Genomic DNA, 12,538 nt, shown 5'->3' with positions numbered 1-12,538 from the left:
CCACTGAGCCATCTCTCCAGCCCCTGGGTTTTTGGGTCTTTTGTTGTTGTTGTTGTTTTGTTTTGTTTGTTTGTTTTTTGAGACAGGATTTCTCTGTGTAACAATACTGGCTGTCCTGGAACTCTCTTTGTAGATCAATCTGACCTCAAATTCACAGAAGTCTGCCTGCCTCTGCCTCCCAAGTGCTGGGATTTAAGGCATGTGCCACACCACCTGGTTGAGACTTTATCTTCAAACTAACAAAAACCCCAAAAACAACACCCCTGCCCCCAACCAAACTAAACAGAGTCAGATGAGATGACTCAGCAGTGAAAGCGCTTGCTTGCTTGCTTGCTTGCTTGCTTGCTTGCTTGCTTGCTTGCTTGCTTGCTTGCTTGCTTGCTTGCTACAAAGCCTGACTACCTGAATTGATCTCCAGGATTCACAATGTGGGCCCAGTGGCTCCCACATTTTCTTGTTTTGTCTTTTCTTCTTCCTCCTCTTCTTTAATTGGTGATGGAAGATCAGTAGCTTAGCATGCACAAAGCCCTGAGTTTGGACCTAAGCACAATAAAATTAGGATGCTAAACACACACACACACCACGAAGGACCTCACCTAGCCCCAGCTGGCCTCAGGCTCTGTAGCTGTCCTCCTGCCTCTACTCCCACGGGCTGAGATTACATGTGTGTACCACTACACCTAGCTTCACGGTGCTCTTGTCTTCTCCCTGTCCTCGCTAAACTCTTTTGTCTACAGCAGTGTAATTCTGGCCCTGTTCAGACTTCTAGGTGCACCAGATGCCAGCAGAAGCCCCAGGAAAAGGTGGCAGGTGCTTTGTGCCCCATGTTTCCTGCCCATTGACTATGAGGTGTGGGTTCTACCTCAGCACTTGCTCTCTGCTCAGTCCCTCGATGACTGTAACCTTGCTGTTTTCTGGTCTCTACGTCTAATTCACTTCTCCCTGCTTGCTCAAGGCCCAAGAAGGCTGGCACTGGGGCGACTGTAGTGGTATTTCATTTGTATTTTATTTATTTATTTTTTTTTGGTTTTTCGAGACAGGGTTTCTCTGTGGTTTTGGAGCCTGTCCTGGAACTAGCTCTTGTAGACCAGGCTGGTCTCGAACTCACAGAGATCCTCCTGCCTCTGCCTCCCAAGTGCTGGGATTAAAGGCGTGAGCCACCACCGCCCGGCTCATTTGTATTTTAATAAGTAAAGCTTGTCTGAGGATCAGAAAAGTAAAACAGCCACACTGGTCAGCCTTACAGACCAGGCAGTGGTGACACACACCTTTAATCCCATACCTTGAATGACACTAGCTTGTCACAGAAACCAGTCAGTAGTGTTTTCTTAATTTCTTTCTTTCCTTCTTTCTTTTTTTTTTCGAGAAAAGATTTCTTTGTAACTTTGGTGACTGTCCTGGGACTAGCTCTTGTAGACCAGGCTGGCCTTGAATCACAAGAGATCTACCTGCCTCTGCCTCCCGAGTGCTGGGATTAAAGGCATGTGCCACCACCACCTGGCTGGTTTCTTAATTTCTTAAATTTCTTTTTTTTTTTTTTTTTTTTGGTTTTTTCGAGACAGGGTTTCTCTGTGGCTTTGGAGCCTGTCCTGGAACTAGCTCTGTAGACCAGGCTGGTCTCGAACTCACAGAGATCCGCCTGCCTCTGCCTCCCAAGTGCTGGGATTAAAGGCGTGCGCCACCATCGCCCGGCCTTTCTTAAATTTCTTAATCCCAGAACTAGAGAGGATTATAAAATTGGAGGAGACAGCTCTCAGCCTCATTTTGAGGTTTCCTGGAGGCAGGATCACCATTTTCGGACTGAAGTCAAGATAAGAGACAGTGGCTGGCTGCTTTGCTTTTCTTGTCTTCAAGTTGAACCCCAATATCTGTCTCTGAGTATTTATTACTCATGCTCCATGTGACTCCATTGCACCAGTGCCTAAATGCTTACGTTCTCATTGCTTCCAATCACAGCCATACTTGAACCTTACCTAATGTTTGCTGTTGTATCATGACCAATTCCTTTCCACGCTCTGGCTGTCATCACTCCTGGGGTGAGCCTGAGCCAAGAGTGTGTTCCTAGATGTCATGGTGTGCAATTTAATCACTACTGAGAGAACTGTGCGTAGCATGGTGGCACAAACTTGTAATCTCAGCATTGGAGAGACTGAGAAAGATCATGAGTTCCAGGCTAGCTGGGTTACAGAGAGAGACTCCATCTAAAATAAGAAAAAATTTAATTAAGAAAAAAAATTTTTTTGGAAGATGGAGGAGAAGGGTAAAAGGAGGTGGGTCTGTCTCGGGAGACCTGAGCCTGGATGAGGACGACTCTTCAAATTCAGCAGTTCCACCCAAGGTCTGTCTGGAAAGGACAGACAGATTCTAGAGGCCAATTTCTGTTCTGATGCCTGTGTTTCCTCCTTCCTGAGGACCCAGGTCTCTCCAGGCGGCATGGGTGGGGCTCAAGTTCAGTGTGTCCATTGCTTCCTTTTAGGTAATTGCCCTACACCCAAAGACATAGTCTACTGGGCTTGGTGGCATCAGGACCCTGAGAGACAGGATCCTGGGACAAATAAGCCAGTTCCTGCCCTAGGCATTTCAATTTCAAGCATGAGCAACAACAGAAGATGACAATATCTGGCCTTAAACAAGAGATGGCAGGACGCAGGTGCCAGGTGGCTGAGTTCAGGTCCCAGAAAGGAGGCTTTAAGCCAGCCACTTACCTTGCCAGAGGCTCAGCTTGCCCCATGGAAGAGATGCTTATCTACCCACTCTCTGAAGACCCCAATCTATTAGGAATTTCTGCCTCCTATAGCTGTGCAAGTTGCCCACTGCACATTTTTCTGCTTGCACTGGCAAACTAGAAACTGAATTTAAACTATCCATGAGCCTCAGGCTGGGATGGGGAACAAGTAGCTTTTTTCTAATTTATACTGAAGGCAGGTGTTCTTCTAGGGAACTGCCAACTCCTTCTTCTCAAACCTTTCTCTTCCTCCTTGATTCCCTGTTTTAATGTTACCTCCAGGAAGCCTGCTTGGTCTCTTGCAGATGGAACCAGCTAGCCCTGTTTTGAGCTTCCAGTCTGCACATTCCTTGATAAAACCAGTTATACCTCTGCTCTGCTCTGTCCCTCTGGACTCAAGCATTCCAGGTGAGGGCTAAAGTTGGTGATACACAACGGCTCAGTCAAGAACTGGGAAAGGAGTGCTTTATTCTCACTGCTGGACAGAGGCGACACCCAGGACCTTGGTAGCAGCAAGTAGTCCCTCCCAGTCCAGCCTTTCCTTTTGGCATGGCAGCTGCAGGCCACTCTGGGAGCCAGGGTGACAGCCTTCGCCTGGGGGCGGGGGGAGCAGCAGTAGCAGCAGCAGATCACGGCAGGGTTGGGAGTGTTAGTCTTGCTGGTTGGTGCCTGTCCCTCCAAGCTGGTGTCTGATGAGGGTAGGGGCCTGGACAGTGAGCTGGGGACACTGGAGAAGCTCAGTCGGCAGTAAAGACACGACTAGAAATGTCATCAAGGAGCCAGTCGATACCAGGCAGCAGGTCCTCCCCGGTGACGGCACTGCAGCCCTGGATACGCCAGTGGTGGCTGCGGATGGAGGCCAGGTCCAGAGCCTGGGGACAGGAAGGGACTGGTGGAACCAGCAGGCCTTAGCCTGTCCTTTCCCAGTCACACAATGGGAGACTCTAGCTGCACACCAGTGCCATCCCTCAGTGACATAAAATCAACATGGGCTGCTGAGTGTCTGTCAGAGCCAGGCATTTTGCAGGGACCAGAGGTCATCGGTCTCTTGCTAAGGCCTCCTGATCCAGGGATGATGTGGTCCATTTTACCAAGGAAGGAATCCAAACTCAGAGGCTCCATAGCCTTCCACATCACACAGCTGGTTAAAAGGTGACAGAAAGATTCTAAAGCAGGGATAGTGGTGCACATGGGTGGTGGAGCCAGGAGGGGTCACATGAAACCCATCTCAAACAAAAAATCGAGGGCTGGAGAGATGGCTCAGCGGTTAAGAGCATTGCCTGCTCTTCCAAAGGTCCTGAGTTCAATTCCCAGCAACCACATGGTGGCTCAAAACCATCTGTAATGAGGTCTGGTGCCCTATTCTGGACTTCAGGCATACACACAGACAGAATATAGTATACATAATAAATAAATATTTAAAAAAAAAAAAAAAAAAAAAATCGAGATTCTAAGCCCGTAGAGTAATGGCTAAGGTGCAGTTAAGGCCCCAGGGCCAGGTCAGCATAAGGCGCAATCCTGGTTCATTTACCCACTATGTGACTCAACCTTCTGTGTCTCCTGCACCCTTTGCATGGTGACAGGCATTTTCCCTCATGAGACTGTCGTATAAACAAAGAATGCCTCCACGCAGAGAGCACCGCAATGGGAAGCACTCGCGTAGGCTGGCTCCTGGGACCCTGCACTCTATTTATTACTCATGCAATGCTGGGTGCCCTGCCTCGGTCTTAGCCAGGCATGGAGGTGTATGCTTGAAGTTCCAGCTATTGCGTTTGAGACCAGCCTGGGCTACATAATATGTTCTAGGCCAGCCTAGGCTACAGAAACGCTGTCTTAGAAGTAAATAAAAAAAGACCAGGCCTGGGGATGTGGCTCAGTTAGTAAAGTGCTCACCCAGCAGCACGCGGCTCTGGGAACAACGACCAGCACTGCAGGCACTGACACTGTCGTGCACACCTCAATCCTACGTACTCTCGGCACGGAGGCAGGAGACCAACAGTTCAGGGTGTCCTTGCCTTCCTAGTAAGTCTCAGGCCTGCTAGGGTTGCTGAAACCCAGTTTCAAAAAACCAAAACTAAATAAAATTAAAGATAATAAAGTGCCGGGCGATGGTGGCGCACGCCTTTAATCCCAGCACTAGGGAGGCAGAGGCAGGCGGATCTCTGTGAGTTCGAGACCAGCCTGGTCTACAGAGCTAGTTCCAGGACAGGCTCCAAAGCCACAGAGAAACCCTGTCTCGAAAAACAAACAAACAAAAAATAAATAAAGATAATAAAGTACTAATGACCTTTCAGTTTTACTCAGTGAGCATGTACCAGGGCCCCACTCACCTCCTGAATAGCATTAGAGGACAGGGCTCCAGGCAGGTCCTGCTTGTTTGCAAAGATGAGGAGGGTTGCTCCAGCCAGGCGCTGGGGAAAGAGAAGACAGGTTGGGGCTCGGGGAGGCTTAGAGTACAGCCTGATCCCTTCTCTACAAGCGGTCAGTGGTCAGCATGCAGGGTCAGGAGCAGGGCTCCATGGTTGTTGGGGAGCCCCAGGTGGGGTAGGCAAAGTGGAGAGAGCTGCTAATGCTAGTTGCCACCCAGTGAGCATCTCTCCCCTCCATGTCTCAGGTTCCTACCACCCAGTGAGCATCTCTCCCCTCCATGTCTCAGGTTCCTCTTCCATAATCAGGGGGAGGGTGGTGTTCACAGGATCCAAGCCCTCTGTAGCTCTGGCCATGTGCAGAAAGTATAAGCATGCTGGAGGCTGCCCTGAGAATGTTGGGACATGACCACCTGCCCCTCCTCTCAGTTCACGAATCCTTAAGTTGTACTCCCAGTAGACTGCCCTGTTGGCCTTTTTCTCTACTTCTTCTTGGTGTGCTTGCAACTTAAAACTCCCCAGATGCAAAGAGAAATCTAACTTCTGGAACTCGTCCTGCTGAGCCTTCAACAACTGTGACCTCTCCTGACCTGTTCACTATTCCAGAAGGGGTTGCATGCATACTGGTAGTGTGTGTCTGTTAGCCTGGCCTTCCTATGCATTCCTGCTGGTTTCTGAACAGGCATTAGCAGCTCCCTCTTACCCTCTCAAAAGTGCCTTGGCCTCAACTAACTGAAATGTGGCAACATGATTCAAGTTGGCAGTATCCAAATAAAACTTGGAGCTTATGGCAATTCCTGAGCATGGCTTAGTGGTGCCCAACTGTAATCTTCACACTCAGGAGACTAAGGCAGAAGGATACAGAATTTGAAGCCAGCCTGGGCTACTAGGGAAACCTGACCCCAGCTCCCCCAAAATCAACCCTGCCAAAATAAATAGCTAATAATGGGATGTGGCAGCACACACCAGTAATCCCATTGTCTGAGAAGTGGAGGTCAGGGGATCAGGAGTTCAAGGCCAGCTGAGGCCAGCCTGAGATACAGAGTAAAACCCTGTGTCAACAAAACAAAAAAGGTATTTTGGTCCAGATAACAAATGTCAAGATTAGCCTAATTATGATCTGAGGAATGTGGCAGCTGAGGCTCAAAGAGGTTGTGTCTTCCCAAAGCCACACAGCAAGGTTAGATTCTATGCAAGTTTCACTGGCTTCCTGAGCTTCGTCCCTGCCCTGGTCTTGAGGCAGCTTCTGCAGTCATGGGACTGAAATTCAGGGTGATGATGGGTAAAACCAAAGAGACAGGAGTCCAGGTCTTTGCCCAGGCCCAGTGAAGGATCACCCGCTTCACTATCCTGGCGAATCACAGCCCACGTGGCAGGTATTTGGCCTGGCTGCAGGTGGAAGCCCAGGGCGCACCTCCTCCACCAGCAGGCTCTGCAGCTCACGCTGACAGTCCTGCATGCGCTGGCGGTCGGCACTGTCCACCACCCAGATGAGGCCATCTGTGCTCTCAAAGTAGTTCCGCCAGTAGGAGCGCAGAGACTTCTGGCCACCCACATCCCAGATGTTCAGTTTGAATCTGGGAAGGAAGGAGCAATGAAGGTCAGGTTGGTCCTGTCCCCACTGCCTTCCCCCAGCCCCACGTGGCCCCCAGTGACCCTATTCACCCCCATCTCCACGTGGCCCTCAGCGACCCTACTCACCCCCGGTGTTCCAGGGTTTTGATGTTGAAGCCCAGTGTTGGGGAGATGGTATCCACATCTTCCCCATTGAACTTCTTAAGGATGGTTGTTTTGCCAGCATTGTCCAAGCCTCTGGGGCACATAGGTAAGGAGAAGTCCCCGAGCTCTGCTGGACTCATCACACTATCGACCTCTTAGGGACTAGTATTTTCCTACTGTATACTGAAGCAAGTTGAGCACATGCCTGGCCCATACTTGGCTTGAGATAAATGTGGAAGATAATTATGTTACTGAAAGTAACATAATTTATGCAACAAATATTAAGTGCCTATTATGTGTCAGGCCCCTCAGGTGTTGATGGACAAAGTCTCTGCCCTGACGGCACTTAAACACTAGCAAAAGAAACCAAACAACGGGGCTGGAGAGACGGCTCATCAGTAAAGAGCACTAGCTGCTCTTGCAGAGGACCTGGGTCCAGTTCTCAACACCCACATGGTGGTTCACAACCAAACACTGACCTCAATGGACACCAGGCACACAACATGATGCACATACATACATATAGGTAAAATACTTACAGAAAAAAGTCTAAAAAAATTAAAGACTAAATAAAGTAGGAGAGGAGAAAGTTGAGTACCTGGGGTTCCTGACATCAGTGAGAGACATTCCTGAAAGGAGTGACTTTCCCCTTAGGTACCATTGAGGTCAGTGTTTGGTTGTGAACCACCATGTGGGTGTTGAGAACTGGACCCAGGTCCTCTGCAAGAGCAGCTAGTGCTCTTTACTGATGAGCCGTCTCTCCAGCCCCGTTGTTTGGTTTCTGTGTGGTCTTGAGGCCCAAAATAGACGGGCCCAGTCTTCTGAAGGACCAAGTGAAGTGGGACCCACTTTCTAGATAGGAACCACCACCTAGAGGTGGGACCCACCTTCATCTGTTTCTGGAACAATCCGCAGCCTCTGCTGCAGAAAACAAACCATTGGGTAAGCTCAACAGCAGGTGAGAAGTTGGGGTGACCACAGTCTGAATGGAGGGGTGAGGGAAGGAACAAGCTTTGCTTTTGGAACCTCTCCCTGCTCACCTGATGCAGGTCCTGGGACCCCCATCTGTGAGAGGGGAGCAGAGTACCTCTCATCATCTGCGGCCCCACCTTAGCCTGGGACGCTGGCTGCTGTCATCCTGTGCTTTCCCACGTCATTCCACCTCTCACGGGTCCCTCTCTCCGTGTCTTCCTCATTAGCAAACTCTCATATCTCCTGCACCAGCACTCCGTGTCCACCCTCTCCCATCTAGTGATTCAGGCGCGGTTCCTGGGAACCGGTGTTTACATGCGGCTGCACCAACGTCTATCCTCCTGCTTTTCTTTTTTTTTTTTTTTTTTTTTTTTTTTTTTTGGTTTTTTTTCGAGATAGGGTTTCTCTGTGGCTTTGGAGCCTGTCCTGGAACTAGCTCTTGTAGACCAGGCTGGTCTCGAACTCACAGAGATCCGCCTACCTCTGCCTCCCAAGTGCTGGGATTAAAGGCGTGCGCCACCACCGCCCGGCCTGCTTTTCTTTAAAGACAGGGCCTTACTATCTGATCTGTAACTCTATGTAAAGAGACTGCTATCAAACTTGTGGTGATTCTCCAGACTCTGCCTCCTGAGTGCTAGAATTACAGACGTTTAACATTATGTTGGTCCTTTCCTGCTGTTTTGGTTTTGAGACAAGGTCTCTCTCTGTGTAGCCCTGGCTGGCCTAGAACTTACTATGTAGACCAGGCTGGCCTCAGTATTTGCCTGCCTCTGCCTCCCAAATGCTGGGATTAAAGGTGTGTGGTACCACACCTGTTTTTGTTTTAAGTATTTTATAAGTGTTTTGCCTGCATGCATATGTATGCAACGAATGAGTGCAGTGCCCACAGGAGCCAGAAGAGGACCCCTGGACTGGTCACCCACGGCTCTGAGGCACCAAGTGGATACTGGGAACTGAATCCCTGCTCTCTATGAGAGCAAGTGCTCTTAGCTACTGAGCCATCTATGTTTCCCCTGACGCTTCCCAAGCCTCATCTCACCAGGTGGGTCCCTAATCCTTGCTGCTCCCCAGTGGCTACGTGGCCCATCTACTCTTCCCCTGACGCTTCCCAAGTCTCATCTCGCCAGGTGGGTCCCTGATCCTTACTGCTCCCCAGTGGCTAGGTGGCCCATCTTGCAGGCCACCCAAGCACTGCCACTTTAACATCATCCGGATTCCTGCTACTCATCTGACCTCCCACGAGTGTCTGAACATCTGGTTCTCAGGGCTCCCCAGCTGGGTCATCCCAGAGTCATTTCTATGCTGACGATTGTCACCCACCTGCCCAAACAGAGTCTGGGCTGGTGTCTTCCCAAGGACCTTTCCCTTCTAGCTTAGCAAGTGGCTCCTTGTTCTGATTACTCTGGCCCGAAACCAGCGACTGGGGCTTCAGCTCCCCCCTCGCATTCTCCTCCAATCTAGCAGCAGGTCCTACCAGCACTACTGTCATTTCCTCCCACTTCCATGACCTCACTTCCTCCATCGTGCTCCCGGCCCATGGGCTCTGCCTCTTTCCAGCCACTCTTCCCTTCTTCTCTTGAACAAGCCAGGCTCATCCTCTCCTAGAGCCTTTGCACTTGCAGGTCCGCTGTCTAAGTTTTCCAGGCATCTCTACCCTCCTCGAGTCTCTGCCCAATAGCTACTGTATTGATGTGTTCTTTGACCATTCTGGACTGCATTCTTCTCAAGACAAACTACACTTTTTATTTATTTGCTTTATTGCTTTTTTTTCCTCCTGTCATCCATAACGAAGGCTTTTTCGTTTCCCTAATCACAGAAGGTGATCAATTAATAGTAACCTAATGACTGTCTCCCCAGAACTGTCTAAAATGGACAAGAGTGGTAACGTTCTAAGGGCACATTAATTTCCCTCTTCTCTCCCTGCCGGTTTGTGGATCACAGATGCTCAGGCAAACAGGCACAACGCAAAGCGCAAAGCGGGTGATGCAGGTGCCAGTTAACGCAACACAAGGTCGGCAGGGACCCTGAGTGACAGTTAGACCTGTGGCCGAGTCCACGCCTACCCGCAGGGGCCTGGGCGGTCCTCACGCCCCTGGGATTCCAACCCGGAGGGAACTGCCGGGCCCACACGAAGGGGAGGGGGGTCAGCGTTGGGGAGGAGCAGGACCCACGTAGAGCCAGTCCGAGAGACCGTGACGTCCGAGTCAGCACCACCACGCCGCGCCTCCCCATGACACTGGAGACCCCGGTCTAGGCCCGGCCTTCAGGCTCACACCGCGAGCATTAGCACGCAACCCCCCGCCCCGCAGAGTGGTACGGCCCGCCCCGGCCCCGCGCCGAGCAGTGGTAGAGCCGCGTGCGTGACGCACCACCGGCGGTGGGTACCCGCGGCGGCCGCGCCCCCGCGCCCGGCCCCGCCCACCCGGCGGGTCCCGCTACCCTCGCGGCCGCTAGGTCGCTCTGAGGATACAGCATGAGCAGCCGCAGCTCTCGTTCTTTCTGCTTCATCTTCTTCAGAATGGTCAGAAGCCCCATGATCTCGTAGCCCCCTCCCGGCCGCCGTTTCTTCTAGGCCCGGGACCCCGCTCCCGGTTCCTATTGGCCAGTCTGGTGGTTGGTTCCGCCCTCGACACCACGTGACCGCCGGAGTGCGGGGCATCGCCCCCTAGCGGCGCGGCGGCGGACTTGCTGTCTGCTGGGTTAACTCTTCGCTTCCGGATGGCTGAGGGTTGGGGGGACTAGGGCAAAGTCCCCTAAGCCTCCGACTCCGAGGACGCGAAGCTGACATCTCGAGCAGTGTCTCGTGTGGGTAGGGAGAACCCGCGAAGGGATTCTGAGCCATGTGTCCGAACCTCCTTCACAAGGGGCTGACGAATCATCCGCGGACCGTGATATGGCCTGGTTTCCGCGCTTCTTGTGACTTGTTTTATCCTCCTCTGCCAGTGACGGAGAACGGATTGATCTTGGTCAGGGACTCTGTCGGAAATGGCCCTATGCGTTCAGTCGAGGGTGATGATGCCCTCTAGGGGCCGTTTGGAAATGGGCGGGCGGTAAGAACTCCTTTGGGTTTCAGTGACACAACAGTCACAGTCATTTAAAGCTCTAAACTTCCTGCAATGCAGCGATCAGACCCGACTAGGAAGACATCAGGTTAAGAAGCTCTGTTTTGGCGTTCAGATAAAAGTGGTCGGGCGAGCCGGGAGGTGATAGCACATGCTTTTAATCCCAGCACCAGGGAGGCAGAGACGGGTGTATCTCTGTATTCAAGACCAGCCTGGTCTACATAAGTTGTTCCAAGATAGCCAGTGCTATGTAGAGAGACCCTGTCTCCAAATAAATAAGCAAGCAGATTAAAAACAAAACAAATAAAAACAAGAACTTGAAGCCCCCTTGCTGGCATGTAGCAGGTGGGTTTGCCGAAGAGTTAGTTTTTTTGTTTGTTTGTTTTTGTATTCTGAGACAGGGTTATATTGTGTATAGTCTTGGCTGTGTAGATCAGGCTGGTCTCGAACTCACAGAAATACACCTGACTGCCTCCTGAGTGCTAGGATTAAATGCGTGCACCACCACCTAGTTGGTGGCACACACTTTTAATCCTAGCCCGTGGGAGACAGAGGCAAGTAGATGAGGCCAGCCTAGTCAGTATATGGAGTTCCAGGACAGCCAGGGCTACATATAGTGAGACTTTTGTCTCAAAAAAAATATTATTGTGTGTAAATTGTGTGTGGGGGGGAGGGTGCACATACAGCTGGAGGTCAGAGGACAACTTTGTGGAGCTGACTCTCCTCACTTCACGTGGGTTCTGAGCAGCAAGCTCATCAGCAGACTTTCTCAGCAAGTGCTTTTCCCTGCTGAACTGGCTCAGTGGCTCAGAGAGTCAGCCTCTCTTCTCAGCTCTTCCCTTGAGGCCATTCTTATCTTTTTTGAGTTGTTGAAACAGGGTCTCAGGCAGCCAAGGCTGGCCTTAAACTTTCTGTGTAGCTGAGGACAGTGATGAACTCTGGATCCTCCTCCCACTTCCTAAGTGCCGAGATTATAGACTGGTCCACTAAGTCCTGCCCATTGTTTGTGGGTTTGTTGGTTTTTTTTGTTTACATTTGCTGTTCCATTTATATGTCTATAAAAGTTTGCTTCCATGAGTGCCTGGTGCCCCTGGGGGCCAGAAGAGGGAGCCCCTGGATCTGGAATTATGGTCAGCCCTCAGCTGCCATGCAGGTGCTGGGAATGGAGCAGTAGGTGCTGTTAGCTGATACACCATCTCTCCAGCCCCCTTTGTTGTTGCTTTGTGAGACAAGGCCTCCTGTAGTCCATGCTGGCCTTGAGCTCCCTGATCCTCTTGTCTTCACCTCCCAAATCTGGGATTGCAAGTGTGTATCACTACCAGTAAAGGCCTATGGAGTGCTGGGGAGCGAACCCAGGGCCTCACGAATACTAGGGAATCATTCTACCAACTAAACTACACTTCCAGACCTAGAGTAACTTTTAAGAACTGTAAACAGAAGTTCCTGTTCTGCCCGGTCCCACAGCCATTCAGTCCCAATGAAACACACAGAGGCTTATATTAATCATAAACTGTTTGGCCTAATAGCTCGGTCTTATTATTAACTATCTCTTACAGCTTAAATTAACCCACAGTCCCTATCTATGTTTAGCCATGTGGCTTGGTACTTTTTCTCATTGAGGCATTCTCATCTTGCTTCCTTTGCCTTTGGGTGGTGACTGTGTCTCTGCCTTTTCTCTTCCCAGAATTCTTCTT

At 50.7% G+C, this 12,538-nt stretch overlaps 1 protein-coding gene across 2 annotated transcripts; it reads right to left on the bottom strand.

Moving 5' to 3' along the window:
* Positions 1 to 3,181: 3,181 nt before the first annotated feature.
* On the bottom strand, positions 3,182 to 10,508 carry Arl2 (ADP ribosylation factor like GTPase 2). Of its 2 annotated transcripts, none has more exons than XM_057779430.1 (5): positions 10,253 to 10,508; positions 6,793 to 6,903; positions 6,506 to 6,668; positions 5,056 to 5,136; positions 3,182 to 3,597 (listed from the first exon to the last, which is right to left on the bottom strand). In XM_057779430.1, the coding sequence occupies exons 1-5, from the start codon at positions 10,315 to 10,317 to the stop codon at positions 3,463 to 3,465; spliced, it is 555 nt and encodes a 184-aa protein (XP_057635413.1). In that variant the 5' UTR covers positions 10,318 to 10,508; the 3' UTR covers positions 3,182 to 3,462. The 2 variants fall into 2 exon arrangements, with proteins under 2 accessions (XP_057635413.1, XP_057635412.1); XM_057779429.1 differs by lacking the exon at positions 10,253 to 10,508 and adding an exon at positions 9,846 to 10,165 and having other exon boundaries at positions 6,793 to 6,940.
* Between the last annotated feature and the right edge of the window lie 2,030 nt (positions 10,509 to 12,538).

The sequence above is a fragment of the Chionomys nivalis genome, chromosome 8 (assembly GCF_950005125.1).
Source record: "Chionomys nivalis chromosome 8, mChiNiv1.1, whole genome shotgun sequence".
NCBI lineage: Eukaryota > Metazoa > Chordata > Mammalia > Rodentia > Cricetidae > Chionomys > Chionomys nivalis.
The sequence above is the reverse complement of the archived record's forward strand: the minus strand, read 5'-3'. Positions and strand labels throughout refer to the sequence as shown.

What these genes read in the sequence shown, in the direction of transcription:
- Arl2 (XM_057779429.1), bottom strand. Translation starts at nt 10,014, where the DNA reads ATGGGGAGGCGCGGCGTGGTGGTGCTGACTCGGACGTCACGGTCTCTC. An exon ending in AGAGCCTGCTGGTGGAGGAG is followed by an intron (nt 5,137 to 6,505) that starts GTGCGCCCTGGG and finishes CTCTTTCCCCAG; the next exon opens with CGCCTGGCTGGAGCAACCCT. An exon ending in CCTCTAATGCTATTCAGGAG is followed by an intron (nt 3,598 to 5,055) that starts GTGAGTGGGGCC and finishes TCCTGTCCCCAG; the next exon opens with GCTCTGGACCTGGCCTCCAT.